The sequence below is a fragment of the Vigna unguiculata genome, chromosome 3, assembly GCF_004118075.2.
Source record: "Vigna unguiculata cultivar IT97K-499-35 chromosome 3, ASM411807v1, whole genome shotgun sequence".
Classification (NCBI taxonomy): Eukaryota; Viridiplantae; Streptophyta; class Magnoliopsida; order Fabales; family Fabaceae; genus Vigna; species Vigna unguiculata.
This window is the reverse complement of record NC_040281.1, coordinates 64711293-64723880: the sequence shown is the minus strand read 5'-3', so window position 1 is coordinate 64723880 and position 12588 is coordinate 64711293. Positions and strand designations below refer to the sequence as shown.

Genomic DNA, 12588 nt, shown 5'->3' with positions numbered 1-12588 from the left:
GACTCATTAAATTTGGTGCTTTGCTTGCAAATAGCTTCTGAAATTCGTTGGTTTGAAATCCTCACGTGTAAAATTCTCTTTGCTATTCTGTCAGAATATTAAGTATTTAGTTCAAATTCTGAGAAATGCGATTTCCGTAATAAAATTTAAGCGTGTTTATAAGCATTCGAGAGTTATTTAATAGAATAGTAAAATAATTCACCCTTGAAATTGATTATTCTGCTTATTTGATCGAGAATTCGAGCTAATACATGCTGAGATGGCCACTGGTTCTTTATCTTTGTAATAATCATCAAGGAAATCAGGACTTTTCAAAAGAATGTATCCACTCAAGTGCTAACATTCTTTGTGGTGAAGCTGTTTCATTTGAATAAAAACAATTCTGAGAATTATTAGTGTTCTAATTTGTGTACAGTTTACATAATTTCTTACTTCTCAAAGAACGTTTATCATCAATCAATCTTTCAACTCAAGCTTCTCAACACAGTCATCCATTACTTTTTCTCTCTTCCCTATAGCTATCCGCTCTAAAGTTTAGACAGGATTCAATAACTTATGTTTAAAAATAATTAAGAGCGAAAAGCCTATAACATAGTTTAACATTTGTAAGAAAGTAATTCTGAGTTCTGTGGTGTGCTTGGTTGATAATTTGGTTAAGACTTGTGACGACAAAACAAGGAGGATCCTTGGCATTTGAGTGAAGTTATTTGTTGAAACTATAGTATTGATTATACGAGGGATCCAGTGGCCCTATACTGCTTTCATTTCAAATTGCATTTATTAATTTGGCAGTATGATTCCATTTCAATGCAAAATCATAAATAGGTTTGTGACCATCATTACTTAATTCATTCACTGCAAATGTTGCCCCAGAAAACACAGATGGGGTCTAGTCCCTGAATATGAAGAAAAGTAATTGAAAAATAGTAAAAGAAATGCGGTGAACGTGGATCGAACACGTGACCTTCAGATCTTCAGTCTGACGCTCTCCCAACTGAGCTATCCCCGCAATTGCACAAACTTTTCTAGTTATGCATGTCATTTCTTTTCATAAATTTGTTAATCTATCAAGAACGGAAAACTGACAAAGTGAAAAAGGTTTTTTGTCTATTACACCTGAGTAAACTGAACAACGTGCAGAGCTAATAATGCAATCAATTTAAAAAAAAAAAAATTACAATCAAATTTTAAAGCAAAAATACTTTATAGAGCCATTTTAATAATACTTTTTTTTTAAATTGCAAATTTTTTTTTTCATTAGCTTTGTAACCTCAAAATAAATATGAAGTTTTTGGAGAATTTGTTTCTTCTAACATTTATTGGTGTGCGCGCGCGTGTATAATTAAATTATATATTATTTTTAAAGTGTTGTATATTTTCTCTCGATTAAAGAGTACTATAAACTCGAGTACTATAAACTTTTTTGTTGTGGAAAAACTTAAAATCTACGACGTATTAAGATAATGCAGTGTGTATTCTTTCATACGTTTTTTGTAAATTTCTAAAACTCTTCATCTTTACCATTTTTACATAGTATAATGTTATTCTCCATTCCTGACAATGTTATTTTTAAATATTATATTAAATATGAGGAACATGTATTTCTTTTATAAGATTATTTTTTATATCAAACACTTCATTTAGTTAATTTAAAATATATATTAACTTATTATAGCTAGGGATGTCAACAGGGCGGGTAGGGTACAGATAGTAGCTCTCCCGTACCATACCCGCAAGATAAATATCCGTCCCGTATCCGTATCCATATTCATTGGGTATCTGTCTATTTTTTTATATTCGTGGGTATCCACGGGTATTTATAAAATTATTTAAAAAATAAATATTTAATCATAAATTCAAATAAAATAAAATAAAATACATCACTGTCATCAATTTGTAATAAAGTTCAAACAAATTCAAGTTCATACAAGTCCAAATAATTATAAAAAAAAAATATAAAATGACGTTCAACACGATGAAAATTCTTTAATTAGTGCTTTGATGAACAAACTCACTCTCTCCAATTGATGTCTATTGATGAGAAAAAATTTGGTTAGCATGTTTTTTACTAATATATATATATATATATATATATATATATATATATATATATATATATATATATAAAGGGTATTTTTGTGAATTAAAGTTTAGCGGGTACGGATATCTACAGATATGGATATTATGATACCCGTACCCGCCCCTTTAACATGCGGGCATCAAAAATATCCGTACCCGCGAATAGTGGATATCCATTTTTAATATCCATTTTCTATCTATTGCGGGTTTTATCCGTAAATTTCTGCAGGTACGGATATTTATAACATCCTGATTATAGCAATTGAACTCAGATTTTATAATGGTCTTTAATATTTTTTCTGACCCTTTACCTTCTTTATAACTATTAACCTTACTATATCTCGAAGCAAGTAGAGAGTGATCCTGTTACAGTCTAATTATAGTTTCTAGTTTTTTAAAACGTAATATGTAAACTAGTATCTAAAGATGTGGGTAAATAGTTATTTTTAATTGTTTTCTAAGTTTGACTTTCTTCACCATATAATAATCTTACTTGATCTCTGTTTTAATTTTTTTTTCACTCCATCTATACCATTATTAACACTTGTTTGAGGGACAGCGGTGCTTAGTTTAGATACACTTGCCACATTTGCATTATCTTATAATAATAACTCCTTTCACCATTATTATCACCACCACATTCCTTGTTTTTTTAATTTGTATTTTAGGATTATTTTACATAAACTAGAAATATAAATACATTTTCTTGATTCTAGTAATGTTGTTGTGTAAATTACCGTAAATGATTGCGCTATAAATAAACCGATGACTATAAATCTTGTATTAAAGTTTGAAAGTGTTGACTCTTTTTGAGTTGGTATTGTCAGTAGTAACTGTAAATGAATGCACTATAAATATACCAATCATGAGCCTTTTGAAATGTGCCTCAGCTTCAGTTTTTTGCATAATAATTGGTAACAACATTTGCACGAATCAAGTATGTTCCTTCTTCGTGTTGCCATGCAAATGCTTATGCTTCTTAACTCCACAACTTTATTAATTGCAGCAATTGAAACCATGCCCAGTTGAAAATGATATAAATACTTAAACTCTGACTCAAACAATTTTTATCATGTTGAATCACAAAATTGGATTCCTTTTCTCGATAACTTATTAGAATTAGGGTTAGGGTTAGGGATGAGTAAAATGTCAGATGCACGTGACTTGAATTCACCAACTTCAATATTAATACAGAGACCGAAAAAAAAGTAAAAAAGATTAAAAATATTAGCACGAGTGAGTCTTTGTTACTGCGGGTGCTGACACTGCTATATATTTTGTTGATTTAACATGTTAAATGGATGCAGGTGAGTGGGACCACTGTGAAGCATGTGATCACGATGCTCCTTTATTTGTTCAACTGGATGACAACTCACTCCATCTTTCTTTGCTTTCGCTACCAAACAAAACTTAACTCACATCGTAGGTTACCCCTTTTCTTCTCTTAAATCACATAAATACACCAAAAAATAATTAATTAGTAAAAACATAGAAGTTATTGTAATTTTACTTTTAATTAGTTAATCAAAGTTAAGTGTAATGTAGTATAAAAATAAAACCGTGAACTTTTGTTTCTAAATACGCACAACTTCACTTTCACTTGTCCCACATTTCCTTCCACCGACCAAAAAAAAATTGCAAACCAAAGTAAAATTAAAACCACCAAAGGAGAAGGACGAGGAGAACCTAGAAAAAGTGAAACATTGTTTAGTTGTAGACTTGGTTGTAGGGTGTTTTCTGTATTATTGGTCTCTGTTATAATTTATAAATCTGTTTTCTAATAAACATCACAAAATAAAAAAACAAAACAAACGCAGACAGATCTATAATGTAGAGGTTCACACACTACATTATAAGCAGCAAGTTACCACACCTTACTCTTCCGAGGTCAGTGTATGCAAAATGAGACCATGCAAGTGTAATCTTCTCTCTTTCCTCATTCTTCTTGTCACATTTCCTTTTGCTTTCGTCCACTGTGAAGACCCTTATCGCTACCTCACTTGGAAGGTCACCTATGGCGACATCTACCCTCTTGGTGTTAAACAAACGGTATTTTCTTACTTCCACTCTTCATATCTGTTCTTCTCAGAAAGAAAAATTTTCTTGCTTTATGCTCAGCACAGGTTGGGGTAGGGTACCCTTTGATGAAAATGTTTGGGTTCAATGTGGTTCTTGGTTCCAATCCTGCAGGGGATCTTGATTAATGGCCAGTTTCCGGGGCCTCAAATAGACGCTGTTACAAATGACAACTTGATTATCAATGTCTATAACTACCTCAGAGAGCCATTCCTCATTTCTTGGTACATTCTTGCATCTTAGTCTTATCCGCATTGTTCTGCTTTTGTTCCTTAATTTCTGTCCTGGAAGCATGCCTTTTATGAAAGTTATACACTTTCTGTGCAGATTTTAAATAACAACTATTCGAAGTTCCTACCTTTTTTTTTATCCATCAAAATTACGCTTTCCGTTCCTTAACTTTTCTGATAACTTATTTCAGTTTTTTCCTTCCCTGGAAAAAGAAATTCAGAGCCCACATAATACTTTATATTTGATATATCAAGTTAGTGTGGTATTTTAACAAAATCTACTAATTTGCCTCAGTACATGAGAAAGAGGGAAATCTTGCTATATACAGGGGCATGCAAACTTGTGAACTTTTTTGTCTTTGTCAATGCTATCTTTTTGGTCTCTTTTCTAATAATCAATCATTTAGAGAATTTTTTTGTAAAAACCATTTGCAAACAAACAGTAAATTAGAGGTTAGATTCCCTTTTTTAATGACGCTTTACGGTGAAATCTGTGTCCTATATTAAGGAACGCGTGGATTATGTTTCCATGAGTGGCTGCATAAAAGTATTCATCTTTACAATATTCTGTTTGAGCATCTTGCAATTGACCGACTCTATAGATCCGTGCTATTAAAATAGTATATTTGAGCAGTTGGCAACTTAGGAAGGTCACCTAGCACATTCTAGATGTCTTAACTACAGTCTCTGTCCTATATTGGCGTGGTTGAGTCTACATAAGACTCCATATCTTCATAGAGAGTGCCCATGAGACTTCTCTGGGACCATGCTACATGAGATGGTAAAAGGCCCAACACTATTTTATTGACAATAATCTTTTATTTGATTTGACAAAATTGGATCATATCCCTACTATAACAAATGTATATGCTAACTTTGCTGAACTGATGTTCTTTCCGAGGTTGTTTATCCAACGTCCAATCATTACCAATGATTCTTACAAACACAGAAGTTATATAGTGTGTTTATGTAGCAGGTAGAAACAATTGCGTTTGTGAGAATTTGATTTGATGATCTTAGCATGTTTTCTGCAGGAATGGGTTACAGCACAGGAGGAACTCTTGGCAGGATGGAGTGGAGGGCACAAATTGCCCAATTCCACCTGGGAGGAACCTCACATATGCTATTCAGGTAAAAGACCAGATTGGTAGTTATTTCTACTTCCCATCTCTTGGAATGCACAAAGCTGCTGGAGCATTTGGTGGCATCAGAATCTGGAGCCGCCCTCTCATTCCTGTCCCTTTTCCTCCTCCTGCTGGAGACTTTACCATACTTGCTGGAGATTGGTTCAAGCTAGACCACCGAGTAAACCCTTCGCATTCATTTCTATTTATCCTTTCTTCATCATTCCATTTATACTTACGCTTTGTTATTGTAGAGACTGAGACGAGTACTAGAGAATGGTCATAATCTCCCTTTCCCTGATGGCCTTCTTATCAATGGACGCGGTTGGAATGGAAACACATTCACTGTTGATCAAGGTAGGTAGCCAAATAACTTGTCATTGTTAATTTTCAAAATGCAAGCTTTTATTACAGCACTATTTCAATGCCTTATCTGCAGGTAAGACTTATAGATTCAGGATATCAAATGTGGGGCTCACAACATCAATCAACTTTAGAATCCAGGGTCACAGTTTGAAACTTGTGGAGGTGGAAGGATCTCATACCCTCCAAAACTCCTATTCTTCCCTTGACATCCATCTTGGACAGTCCTATTCCGTGCTGGTCACAGCTGATCAACCTGTCAAGGATTACTACATAGTTGTCTCTACAAGATTCACCAGACGGATACTCACAACAACTTCCATTCTTCATTACAGCTATTCACGCATTGGGGTTTCTGGACCAGTTCCTCCAGGGCCTACCCTTGATATCACATCATCAGTTTATCAGGCTAGAACTATCCGGTATTCTTTTGGTTGGATATTGCTATTCTGTTGTTTAACTTTATAACTATTGGAGTACATATTATTGTTACACGTTGAGCTAATGCACAATTTGGTCCTTGAAGTGGTAATTGTGTTGCCTTGGTGCTTGATATATACAGGAGACAAATTTGCATTAACTGTTACATGATGCACCTGTTAGGATTATACCAGTAATTTAGTATTCTGTTTTGATGATCCCAAACCAGGTGGAACCTGACAGCAAGTGGGCCAAGACCAAACCCTCAGGGATCTTACCACTATGGATTGATCCAACCGAGCCGGACCATCATGCTTGCAAACTCTGCTCCTTACATCAATGGCAAGCAGAGGTACGCTGTGAATGGTGTCTCATACGTTGCACCAGATACCCCTTTGAAAATAGCCGACTACTTCAACATCCAAGGAGTTTTCTACGTTGGAAGCATTCCTACCAATCCAAACGGTGGCAATAATGCCTACCTCCAAACCTCTGTCATGGGGGCCAATTTCCACGAGTTCGTGGAGATTGTGTTCCAAAATTGGGAGGATTCCGTGCAGTCATGGCATATTGATGGCTATTCCTTCTTTGTTGTAGGGTATGCCCCATAGCTTTTTACTATTTAACCAACTAAATCTGCATTGCATTCATGTAATCACAGTGTAACAACAACTAACATGATTTTGTTTTGTGAGGTGAATAATAGGTTTGGCAGCGGACAGTGGACACAAGACAGTAGAGTACACTACAATCTGAGAGACACGGTCGCTAGATGCACCGTACAGGTGTATCCAAGGTCGTGGACTGCAATCTACATGGCACTAGACAACGTGGGAATGTGGAACATAAGGTCCGAGAATTGGGCAAGGCAATACTTGGGACAACAATTTTATCTGAGGGTGTATACACCATCGAAGTCATGGAGAGACGAATATCCTGTCCCAAAGAATGCACTTCTTTGTGGCAGGGCAAGTGGTCGTCGCACAAGGCCTTTCTAGTTTCATAATTCGATTTATTTAGGTTGTAGCTAGCTACATGCATCGCAGTTGCACCATGTCACGAGAGGGTGGCATATTTACTACGGGTATTTCAATTTTTTGAGATGTGTAGTAATGGTAGTAGTAAGTATGAACTTCAAAGTTCCATCATTTTCACGTATTCATTAATAAATCAGATGCTGAAGAAGAAAGAGCCAGCATTTTTGGAAGTACGTGAACCAAAAGTATGGTCACCCGTGACTCTGACCAATGTAGTATTGTCTTCAACGTACTCGTGTCTCTGACTCGGTATGCGTTTTTCTTTTATAATTTTGTATAGTACAAAGCAAAAACGTTTTGGATGGGAGGGCGTACATATGTCTCAGAAAATAAATAAAATTTATTTACAATCATTGAGTAAAGGCCTAATAATTGAGATTATAATAAAAATATTTTCTTTTAGAATCATTGAAACAGAAAATGTTTTTTTAATTTGTTTCCTTGTATAAAAAAAAATGTTATAGGACAAGTGTATTTCATCTTTCATGATTAGTGTTCTCTTATCCTCACAAGAACTGTAATGTTATGAGAAAAAAGTTATAGAAATAAGAGTATTTTATCTTTTATATTTAATAATACTAATTATTTTTTATATGTGTTTTTAATAGCAAAAGAAATATTAATAATAACATTAATTTTGTAAAATCGTACAACTGGTCATTAACTATTTTTTTGCATTTGTGTAAAAGAATATGACAATACTTGTTTTACCTTAATAATTCATCTATAACATTTGTATTTTACATATACATATATTATATTTATGTTATTTATTTTTATATAATAATATATAAGAAGACATTTTTTTATATTCCTATTTTACTCTTAATTATATTTCAGAATAAAATAAAATCTGGACTGCTGTTGTTACAATGATCATGATGGATATATATATATATATATATATATATATATATATATATATATATATATATATATATATATATATATATACTTAATCAAGTTCTTGACTTCAAAAATGGTGAATGGAAAAAAGAAGTATTCGGAAGATGATATCACATTAAAGGTAATTAATTATATATTTAGACAGGAAATAAATAAAGTCGATCAATAACTTATATCAATAATATAACTAAAAACAGAAATATACTATTTTTTTACTAAGATAAGAATGTACCTAAATTTTAATTCAGTGTTCTAACCACAAGCATAAATAAGATAAAAAAAGTTGTAAACAAATATATATATATATATATATATATATATAAATAAAAATTTTCTTGGTATTTAATTTTTCACCAAAAAATTTCTTGGATAGTGTATATTTTGCACATCTTTTGCTTCTCAATGTATAGTAAGGTTGGTGGGCTTTTTCTTTTTTTTCTTCCCATATCGTTTTTAATTGAAGCCCACAAAGGCCCATCCCAATATTAAGGTTGGCCGTACAATGATTGGGCCGTTTTCAATAAGAGCCCCAACGTGAGAAAAACCCTCCTTCTACCTCAACTGGCAGAAAGATAGGTTCAGGTTCGAAACTAAAAGCTTCATAGTTCCTTGCGCTGCTCCTCTGTTTGACGGTGTTCGTAACCAAGCAACATGGCGGACGTGGTGCAGTACCGATTGGAGCGCATGGTAGATGAGCTTGACGACCTCGAGCAGCGCGGTCTCTTCAACCGCCTCGAAATCGCCGAGATTGTGAAGCAGCGGCGAAAATTCGAGTACAGGCTGAAGCGTCCGTGTCCTCTGAAGCAGGATTTCTTGACCTATATTGAGTATGAGACTCAGCTCGACGCTCTCCGCGAGCTCCGCAAGAAGTCCGTGGCGCGGGAATTGAAAAAGCAAGGCAACAAGAAACTGAAGATGTCCAAGTCGGATGTCGCCGGCTTGCTTAGGATCATAGAGATTTACGAGCTCGCTTTGAAGCGCTACAAGGGCGACATCGATCTCTGGTTTCGCTATCTCGAGTTTTGCAGGATCAGAGAACATGGCAGGATGAAGAAGGTACTTAATCTTGTTTTACTCATTTATTCTCCGACCATTTTCATTGCATTTTCGTTTGCATTCTTCATTATGGGATACATGTATGTATATGCGTGTATAAAATAAAATGTAATTCATACATGTGTTTATATATGTAGGTTTGTATATGTGAACATTGCTGTTTTGAATAATATGCAGGCATTGGCTAAAGTTATTAGGTTTCATCCAAAGGTTCCGGGAGTTTGGATTTATGCTGCGGCTTGGGAATTTGATCACAACATGAATGTTGCGGCTGCTCGTGCTTTGATGCAGGAGGGTCTCAGAGTTTGTCCAACTTCGGAAGATCTTTGGGTGGAGTATCTTCGCTTGGAACTTACCTACCTTAATAAGTTGAAGGCACGAAAGGTTGCTTTGGGTGAAGATGAGGGAACTCTTACCCGTGACGATGAAAAACAATGGAGGGATGAAAACAAAGAGTTGTTCATGTCTCTGGATGAAAAAGTGGAGGGTGATGATAATGATGGAGCAAATGTTGGAAGTGATCAATCGGAAAAGAAGCAGGAATTGTTTGCAGAACATGGTATGAACATTTTTAAGACTGTATACGGCGGAGCGGTTGAAGCTGTCCCTTCAAGTCTCAGTCTTAGGAAGCGATTTTTGGAAATATTGGAGGGTACAAATTTGTCAGATTACGAAGATATGTGTAAGAAGATATTGAATGACACGAAGAGGGATTTTTCATCACAACCGGGATTTTGGGACTGGCTTGCAAGGCGTGAATGTGATCTTGAAAATGGTCAGGGGATGAGTGAAGAGGTCATAATTCCTCAGGTGGAAAAGGCTATTCAGGTATGAATCTTTGGGAACTTCTGAAATCATAGTGAGCATGGTACGTCATTAAAGGCTATTTTGGTGACTGAGATTTATGACTGCTTTAGCCTGAAACTAAGAAAAATAGGTATATTTGATGAAGGAGGTTGTTATGGTAAATTCTATTTAAATAATCTAATTGTATCCAGCTCTAGGAATAAGGCTTGTTAGATCGTGGTAATGTTGGATTTTTCTATGATTCTTCTTATGTGCCTGTTGGTTTGGTGAAAGTTGGGACTGACCCCTATATGTTTTGTAGGTTTATGACGAGGCTTTGAAAAATATGCCATCAGGAACTATGTTTAGTTTGTATGCAAATTTTCTATTAGCTATTATAGCTCCTAAAGAAGGAGAAACCAATATCATTGAGCCATCTGGTCAGGCTGTAAACTATATATCACATCTCCTGTCAATATACGGAAGGGCTGAAAGCATGGGATGTATAACTGAAGAACTTGCTTGCAAGCACGTGTCCTTACATTTGCAGTTGAGACAACTGGAGGAGGCTCGGAAACTGGCAGCAAAGCTTTGCAGTGGAAAGCTTGCAGAATCGGTGGAGTTATGGGTGTTGAGGATTACTATTGAAATTAGATACATCACAAGAAGTTCTCCTACACCTAGTGATGCTGATATGCAAACCCTTTTTGAACTCTTTCAACAAAGTTTAATGAAATTTTCTGCTTCAAAATCATCTAACTTGTGGTTAAAGGTATGCTGTTACCAGCAATATCTTGTTTCTATTTTTCTACGATCAATCATATCTTGAAATCTATTCCAATCAAATTATTTTTGAACACAAATTTCTGTTGCCTCCAGGGTTTAAATTAAACAACATTTGTTCCTTGATCATTTGATCTTTGAACCGTGTCTCAGTTTATCTGGTTTTCTTTTTTCAATATGATATCCATATGCTTTATTATTGCTGTTTGCCGGTTGAACTTGAAACTGAAATTGGTAAAAGAATGCATCTACTTAGTGCTGAAAAGATTTATGTACGGTTCTTTATTAAATGGTCATGCATTTTTATTTATTCAGTTCAGCTTGTGAATGGATTTGTCCGTCACTTGAACTATTTTGTATAATATTAAAACTGCCAAGTTCTTCATATAGTTCATCTTTCTATTCTTCTTTAATACAGGCCCTTAAATTCTACGCAAATCAAAGACAATATTTTGATAAACTGGTAGAGATTTCTGTTGTTACTTTGGTCAGAGATGGTGGCAGTGAAAATGGGTTTTCCCTTTCTTCTGCCATTGTAAGTTTTGTACTTCAAAAAGATGGAATTCAGCAGACTAGAGATATCTATAAACGGTATGTGCAGTGGGATTACCTCAGGGTACTGGTTACCAAAACATTCTTCCACAGGATTTTATGTCTTAAATCTATAAATTCCTCAATTGGTTCTCATTGCAGATTTCTAGCTTTGCCGCATCCTGGCCTTGCGTTACATAGACATTGCATCGACTTAGAAACAAACCTTGCATCAATAGGAGATAAAGATGGTCTCATAAATGCCAGGAAGTTGTATGAATCTGCACTCGCAACTTATGACCAAAATGTCAGCTTATGGCAAGATTATTATCGCATGGAGACCAAGGTAAAATTTTCCCGCCTTTTGGTATTACTCCTGCTGGGAAAACTGCTTTAATTGCTCTTTTACTTATTTTTAAATCCTTTTCCATATCTGGTTTGTACCTATGTGTAGCGAATAGTTTATCATTCAACCCTAGTGATGCATCCATATCTTTATTTTTTCGGTTGATTGTGCAGATGGGGACATCAGAAAAGGCTACTGCTATTTATTGGCGTGCAAGGAGAGTACTGAAAGATGCTAGTGAATTTGTCGCTTCTCCAGATATGTGACAATTTCTAACTTACGACCTTGGTTATCAGAGTTCAATTTTGACCACTTTATTTTTCGTCAGAAATTTGTTCCTTTGGCTAGTCTAGACACAAATTTGTTTTCCCTTCTCGAGAAGGTGGGAAATAGAGCTTCCTTCGTTCTTTCTTCCGGAAAGCTAGAGATTAACTGGTGAAGTCTTGGGATTTTCTTCTAGGGTTTATTTTGGTAACTGTCATTGGTAGGTTGTAAACTTGGCAGAACGTGTATCTTTAAGTTTTCTGTAAAGTATTATAAACCACAGTTGTTCTGAGTAAGAATCAGTGTATTCTCCCAAAACTTTTGTTTTCTGGTGTTCTTAACACTGATTGTAATATACCCTTGTGGTGTTCTTTCATGCTGAAGAGAAAGTTATTAATAGACGTTATCTTATAAGACTTTCAAATATGATTTTGGACGATATCGTGTGTAAGAATCCGAAGTTACGGGTTGGAAAGTGATTACGAAGTGGATCATGTAAGACGTAGGGAAGTATGTAAAATCAACGTTTAAAGGGAAACTGAACAACCATTGAATGAAATAATCCTCTGTATTGTTTGCACCAACTG

General features: G+C 35.0%; 2 protein-coding genes and 1 non-coding gene across 4 annotated transcripts; 2 read left to right on the top strand and 1 right to left on the bottom strand.

Moving 5' to 3' along the window:
• Positions 1-936: 936 nt before the first annotated feature.
• On the bottom strand, positions 937-1009 carry TRNAF-GAA. Its single transcript has one exon. It is a non-coding gene; the product is annotated as a tRNA-Phe (tRNA).
• Positions 1010-3892: 2883 nt separating this feature from the next.
• On the top strand, positions 3893-7514 carry LOC114175743 (L-ascorbate oxidase homolog). 2 transcript variants are annotated; one of them, XM_028060530.1, is made up of 7 exons: positions 3893-4128; positions 4270-4379; positions 5420-5690; positions 5764-5866; positions 5949-6294; positions 6522-6890; positions 6999-7514. In XM_028060530.1, the coding sequence occupies exons 1-7, from the start codon at positions 3982-3984 to the stop codon at positions 7288-7290; spliced, it is 1638 nt and encodes a 545-aa protein (XP_027916331.1). In that variant the 5' UTR covers positions 3893-3981; the 3' UTR covers positions 7291-7514. The 2 variants fall into 2 exon arrangements, with proteins under 2 accessions (XP_027916331.1, XP_027916332.1); XM_028060531.1 differs by lacking the exons at positions 3893-4128; positions 4270-4379 and adding an exon at positions 5144-5166.
• Positions 7515-8783: 1269 nt separating this feature from the next.
• LOC114178012 (U3 small nucleolar RNA-associated protein 6 homolog) lies at positions 8784-12425 on the top strand. Its single transcript, XM_028063674.1, has 6 exons — positions 8784-9291; positions 9469-10119; positions 10400-10849; positions 11279-11451; positions 11554-11737; positions 11911-12425. Exons 1-6 carry the CDS (start codon positions 8887-8889, stop codon positions 12001-12003), a joined length of 1956 nt encoding a protein of 651 aa, XP_027919475.1. The 5' UTR covers positions 8784-8886; the 3' UTR covers positions 12004-12425.
• The last annotated feature ends 163 nt before the right edge of the window (positions 12426-12588 follow it).

Coding starts and splice junctions, on each gene's coding strand:
- LOC114175743 (XM_028060530.1), top strand. CDS start 3,982: ATGAGACCATGCAAGTGTAATCTTCTCTCTTTCCTCATTCTTCTTGTC. Junction 4,129..4,269: donor CTCTTGGTGTTAAACAAACG/GTATTTTCTTAC, acceptor CCAATCCTGCAG/GGGATCTTGATTAATGGCCA. Junction 6,891..6,998: donor TATTCCTTCTTTGTTGTAGG/GTATGCCCCATA, acceptor GGTGAATAATAG/GTTTGGCAGCGGACAGTGGA.
- LOC114178012 (XM_028063674.1), top strand. CDS start 8,887: ATGGCGGACGTGGTGCAGTACCGATTGGAGCGCATGGTAGATGAGCTT. Junction 10,850..11,278: donor CATCTAACTTGTGGTTAAAG/GTATGCTGTTAC, acceptor TCTTTAATACAG/GCCCTTAAATTCTACGCAAA. Junction 11,738..11,910: donor ATTATCGCATGGAGACCAAG/GTAAAATTTTCC, acceptor TTGATTGTGCAG/ATGGGGACATCAGAAAAGGC.